This window comes from Alligator sinensis, unplaced genomic scaffold, assembly GCF_000455745.1.
Source record: "Alligator sinensis unplaced genomic scaffold, ASM45574v1 scaffold330_1, whole genome shotgun sequence".
Classification (NCBI taxonomy): Eukaryota; Metazoa; Chordata; order Crocodylia; family Alligatoridae; genus Alligator; species Alligator sinensis.
The window spans coordinates 369998-376265 of record NW_005842178.1 but is presented as its reverse complement, the minus strand read 5'-3'; the positions used below and the strand labels follow the sequence as shown (position 1 = coordinate 376265).

The following is a 6268-nucleotide window of genomic DNA, read 5'->3' as shown; positions in this document are numbered from 1 at the left end:
AAGTTATTAATTCAATAAAAGTAAATCTTCTTGAAGATTATTCTAAAAAATGCCCATATTTTGTTGCTTTGATTAGTTTCCACTCTGGCTGATATCTTTTCCACATTTGATCTGTCAACTTGCATTACACTTCTTTCATTCATTGAGAAGTAAGTAGAAGCGAAAGTGTTTATTTTAGTCAAGTGTTTGGTATTATTTCATTCTTGCTTTTATATTGTTTTTATTTTGGATTTTAAACCACATTTCCAGACCCATTTCGATCCGGCCCCACATTCAAAAAGGTTGAACACCCCTGCTCTAGATTATGATTCAGTGCCTAATATAAAGTTACAGCACAAGATACAGGCAGACAGGGTTCTTTGGGTAAATGTTATATCTTGTATTAGACCAACTAAATAGTTGAAAGAATGGTTCCTTGCAGGTTTTCAGGCACAAACATCCTTTATCAGGCCTAGGGAGAGTTTGCTGGTGATTTGTGTGCTCTCCTGGGTAGAATAAAAAAGCATTTCCATTTTCACAGACCTGCATCTTAGCTTCTATTCCACCCAGGAAAGCACATACAATTCCAGCAAATTCTTCCTATGCCTGAAGAAGGGCATTTGTGCCCCAAAGCTTGCAAAGAACAATTCTTCCAACTACTTCATTGGTCTAATAAAAGATATCACATTTACCCAAAGAACCATGTCTGCCTATGTCCTTAGACCAACATGGCTACAACCAACAACCCTGAAGCACAAGATATAGACATTTTTATTCTTGTTTTTGTTGGGTATACTTTAGTTATAAATTAAAATTCAGTCTGGTCACACAAAAGCTGGTACCATAAAACCAAATTAAATGGAATTAGATTTAATCTCAGGCCAATGTTTCTTTCTATATTTGCATTTTATAAAGTGAACAAGTTTCCCCGTGTATGTAATTGAGAAACTTTTTGGGATTCTCACTTTACTTTTACACTTGAAAAAAAACATTTTTATTTGGTACTTTTTAAATAAGCCCAAACGACATTCAGCAACTAGCAAATAAGCAATTTTGCATTAAAAATAAAGTATAATAGTAGCAGTATTTGCCTGGTTTATACCACCATAAGTATTTTTCTTATGACACATACATTATTTCACAAAGTGAAAGGAAACACAGTAAATAATCCACTTCTGTGCCCTGTATGTACTAGGCAACAAGTTAAGGCGTAATTAAAATGGAGCTGCTGCTGCACTGAGACTTCTCCAAAATCCTCCTAGTGAAGCATCTCTGATGTTAGAAAAGATTTTAGAAAGACTTCTGCGTAGCCAAGGCCTGAGGGGCACACTGTGGGATGCATAAGCAATTGGGCCGCAAGTTCATCTTAAAGGCTTTGATTGTGCTAGTCGGCTTTGTAGCTACGTTTCTTACTATCCAACTCTTCCAGCAGTTGTAGTGTTGTCTAGACAAAAATGGTAAGGAACTTTTTACACTATAACTTGTGCTTATCTATGTGTACTAATCAAACAAGGGCCCAGCAAGAAGAGAGCAGGGTAGGAAAAGAGCCGCATTCACAAAATAAGGCTGGAAAACCAACAGGTATAATGGGAAGCTATGAAAGAATCCAACATAAGAGTACTCCCCAAGTGGTAAACACCTCAGTCCAAACTTGGGAGTGGAGTTTTATGATACAATTAAATAAAAAAATAATTTTGCCCATTCCAATCAGCCTTTGATTTCGTTCCTGAACACTACAGAAATGCGCTAGTCATGGTTGGTTGCCCCATAACCCAATATAGATAAGTGAACAAAAATGGTCTCTGCCTTCTCTAAATGTAAGTACTTAAATGTCACACTTACCAAGGGTGAAAGCACAGGAACGCCATGGAACTGGATAAGTGAAATATTTTTGTGCTGAGTAGGCAAAGAGATTTCTTTTGGTAGCAACTCTCCTTGAAGCCTGGCAAGATGCTTTTCACAAAATTTTTCATAGTCTTCCATCTTCCTTTGATTAAACTGCACATAGAGAGATATTACTACCACCATGGTACTACCAGTGGAAGAAATACAGCAGGACAAGTACAACAAGAGCAGGTTGTGAAAATGATTCTGTTCTCTGCAATACGTTGCAGCGAGAGACAGAAATGTGACATGGAAGATTTCATACAAATTCTTGTTAATCTGTGCTATTATGGACTCCAAGTTAAGTAATCTCCAGTGTACTGCTGTCTCAAAGGGCTTGCTTCTCCTCAAGGCAATCACTTCAACGGGAACAAAACTAGGACCTTAAACTCCAGAACAGCCTTGGGTTTCAAGCCATTTGTAACCCTACTTACCGTCTACACTTCTCGTTTGACTGTGCCATGCTTTACAACTTTGGCAGTCAAACATCTGAAAGCCAGTACAAAAGATAGGATGTTGCACTCTTACTACAATCACAGAAAATGGGGCTGGAAGGGATGTTATGAGGTCATCTAGGACACCTGCCTGCCAAAGGCTGAACCAACTGCACGTCAACCCGTCCTCACAGATATTCCTCTAGTCATGTCCTAAAAACCTGCCAGATCCACACTCATACAATTAGGAAGTTGGGCCTGACATCCCATTGTCCCCCGCTGCACATTAATCCTCTACTGTCCCCAGCAGAGTGGAAAAGTTTACAACCTTCCCCTTTCTCCATCATCTCAGTTCTCTCTTCTTTAGACTAAATAAACCCTGTTCTTTCCATTTCTGCCCCAGGGTCGAGATTTCTGAACTTCTGGCCTAGACTCTTTTCAAATGAGCTCTTTCTTTCTTTTTTTAAACACACTGTCTTCAACTGGACACAGCAGTCCTGCGGAGGCCTGGCCAGTGCAGGGAGGAGAACCACGCCGTACGTTAAGGAGCAGATGGCGGCAGTGGGGAGGAAGGAAATCATCTTTTTAAGGTGGGGGTCAGAGGCGGACAGACAGACGAGGTTTATTCACAAGTCAGCTGGAGAACGCAGGCTGCACACATGGTCTGTGCAGTCACTGAATCTGCCGTAGCATGGAGGATCCAAAAGCAGCTCTTTGCTGGATTTCCCACAGCCCTGGCAGGGGGTCAGAGCCCCCAAAAGTCTCCTGCGCTACCAAGACCCCTGCACTGATGCAAAGAGACTCAGGGCCAAGCAGAGAACAAATCCTGGCCCCGATGTCTTCAAGGCAGCAGCGCCCAACACCCTTTCAATGCAAGGCTCCTTTGCAAACTGGGTAGAAACCAGGCAGCCCCGGGGACACAGCCTGGGTGCAGACACACACACTCGGTGGCGCTGCCCAGCGCCCCAGGCAGACCACTGCTCACAGCTGAGCAACCCCCGAGCGCGGGGCCCTCTCTCCCTCCCTCTCGGCCGCCCGCCCGCAGGCGCCAGGGCCCCGCTCAGCGCAGCGCAACCACGCGCTCCTCTCCCCGCCCGGGCCGCGCGCGCTGAGCTCGGGCCCGGGGCAGCGGCCACAGGCCGTGTCCCCGGGTACCTGCTGGCCCCGCTCGCCCACGATCCCGACCCCGCGCTCCGCCGCGCCAGAGCCGCCGGCGCCTGGCAACCGGGGCCACAGCCCGCCCCTCCCCCTGCGCTTCCGGGGGGCCGCACCTGGGAGCACTTACGGGCGGGGAGAACTACAAATCCCAGCATGCACTGCTCCCCCAGCGCTCGTCCCGCGCCGCTTGGCGGGGGCATTGCATGCTGGGAGCAACAGGCTCTCTGGCCTCGCGGTGCATGCTGGGAGTTGTAGTTTGGAAGGAGAGAGGCGGACCCGCCAGTCTAAAGGGGAAGGTGGGTACCTGCTCATGCCTCTGGGGGAAGGTTTCTGCTCCTCCCGGATTTCCCAGATTGATCCGGATACTCCATGTAAACCACGCTCTGTTTCCAGTAATCCTTCCCATCATTGGCGATGTGTAGGTGCACACGGGTGCACATGCACCCCCTGAGCATGGTGGTGCACCCCCTGCAGAAAGGCCAATACCACTGGCAGCATCTGTGGGTGGCCTGCGATTGCCACTGGCCACTGCCAATGCTGCCAGCAGCAGCTGCGAATGGTCACCGACCATCAGTTGGCGCTTGTCACCCCACTGCCCCACTGCCGACAGCGCTGCGGCCGCCTGCAGGAGCTCCCTGCTTGCCGCTGCCGTGCTCCTGCCGCTGACAGCACCGCTGCCTGCGGGAGCTCGCCGTGCCCCACCAGCCACTGGGGGCACGTAGCATTCATGCTGCCCATGGCCTGAAAACAGGGCCCTGAAAACAGCTCCTCTCTTCTTGTCATTCATTGTTTAGTTACCAGCAGCAGCAAGGGACCTGAACTGGAATGTCCCCAGTTTGCACTGGGGAGATGACAGCGTTTGACATGGGCACATGGCAACATGTGGTCTCATGATCCTTGGGGCACAGGCACAACTGCCACAGGCATGCTCCCCTTTTGGACACGTGTCAGAGGAGACTGCACTTGCTCCCAAGCGTCATCATGTTCTGCAGCCTGGGCTACAACCAGCTGTAATCATGCTGCCATAGTGGGCCTCGGCCATAGCAGAAACACTCACTGTGATGGGCCGGTCAGTTTGGAAGGAACCTGTGAACTCTGCTCAGTACCTGCCATCAACAACCTCAGACAGAGCATGAGAAGAAGTCCAGTAGACGATCAGGGCAAAAGACATTCATTTACTCTAACAACACTCAGCTCAGGCAAGGTCTGAGTTTAGGTTGTTGCTTGAAGTGGAAGGAAAAACAGAGAAATACAAATGCATTACAAAATCAATTCAACATTTAAAACGTACAGCTGGCTGCAGATCATCAAAAGCACCTACATCACTCTGTGTATGGCTACACAAGAGGCTTAATGCACAGAAGACTAATTCAACTACACATTAGCGCGGCTGGCAAAAACCATGCTAATGCACTAATGTGCAGTAGATTTAGTCTTATGTGCATTAATGTCACCAAAAAAGCATTCATTTGCACTAATGTGCAGTCGCGCTGATTACAGCGCATTTAGAACCTGTCATTACAGGTACTAAACTTAATGTGCCATTAATGATCATGTGGACGCTAAGTACTAAATGCAGAATCGGTTTGGTTTTTGTTTCTTTTTAAGGAAAATTTTTCATGTCCCAAGTCACATCAGCCAAATCAATTCCAAATCCATGAGTCTTTCAAGAACCATGTGGCCCTGCTACTGGCAAGCATCTTCCACCTTCACCTGGGTTTCAGATGCTTCCAAATCCTGCAGTGGGCATCCTATGTGCAGGACCAAGCCCTGAGGCTTGGGGTTCAGATGCCCCCAAGTTTTGCTTGCCTTTAACCATATGGCCGCAAGCAGAGACAACCGGAGCAGGTTGCAGGGCCTGGGGCCAATCAGCCTGTGTGGGGTCTTGCCCCTGGGATGCAAAGATGTTGGGGGTGGATTTGACCGCAGGCGGAGGTGGGCTGCCCAGCAGTCAGACGTGAAGCCGGTGGCAGCAGGGAGTCGCCGCTCCACCCAGCTCCACGGGGCCCCCTAAGCGCAGGGCCCGCAGCTGTCACCCCGATCACCCCCCTAGGCACAGCCCTGGCCACAGGAGGGAAGTCTCAGTTTAGAGACTAGTGGGGCTACAGCTACGAAGCCCAAGCCCCGTCAGCCACAATACACTTAGCCTGGAGCATATCCTAAGAATACCAAATTAGCGCTCAAATAACCTAGAGGTGGCTGATTACAGGGATTTGGGGCACAAATCCCTCCACACACACTGCTGCTTCTACGTACGCGTTTAAATAGACAGAGACAAAGATTTTGGGGGTAATCTCTTTTATTCGTTTAAATGCCAAGTCTCCCAATGGTTTTTCTCAGTTACAGCTGCAGGACTACAGGGGAGCCTCCCTTCAGCCTGCCTAGGGCAGAGAAAACCTTCAAATCACGCTCCCTAAAGAGGCAGAAAGCAGGAGATCGACATTAAGAAGCTGAACTCGTATTGCTGGCAGGCGGGTCCTGGTTTCGCAGCTCCGGGCGAGCTGCCTCCTCCCGCTGGGGAGCGCCCGGCTGGAGGCGGGATCCAACCCCAGATCCTGCCCCGTTCTGGCTTTTTAGCCAATCGTTGGCTGAGAGACTCAGCCAAGCTGTGTCCTCCATGACGATTGGCGGGCGGTGGCCAGTTGCTGGAGGATGACTGGCTGATATCAGAGTGGGGCTGGGCGTTGATTGGCTGTTGGCAAAACCCACCGGTGGGTGTGGATTGGCCGGCGCGCAGCCCCGCGGCGCATTGTGCGCTGCGGTGCCGACGGCGCCGGGCGGGAGTGGTGGCTCGGTGCCGCTCCGCTCCGCCC

General features: G+C 49.3%; 1 protein-coding gene across 7 annotated transcripts in view; it reads right to left on the bottom strand.

Annotated features, from left to right (window-relative positions):
* Nucleotides 1-3564, bottom strand: part of CCP110 (centriolar coiled-coil protein 110) — a 28086-nt gene extending 24522 nt beyond the window's left edge. For 6 of the 7 annotated variants that reach the window (XR_001358218.2, XM_014521081.2, XM_014521083.2 and 3 more), the window contains exons 1-2: nucleotides 3453-3564; nucleotides 1822-1977 (exon numbers count right to left, since the gene is read on the bottom strand). Coding sequence is in view for 6 of the 7 variants with exons in the window: in XM_014521081.2 (XP_014376567.1) it covers nucleotides 1822-1962 (141 nt within the window). In the remaining variant the exon portion in view is untranslated. Of the gene's footprint in view, nucleotides 1-1821; nucleotides 1978-2927 lie in introns of all 7 variants that reach the window. The other variant, XM_025207010.1, reaches the window with a different exon arrangement.
* Nucleotides 3565-6268: the final 2704 nt, after the last annotated feature.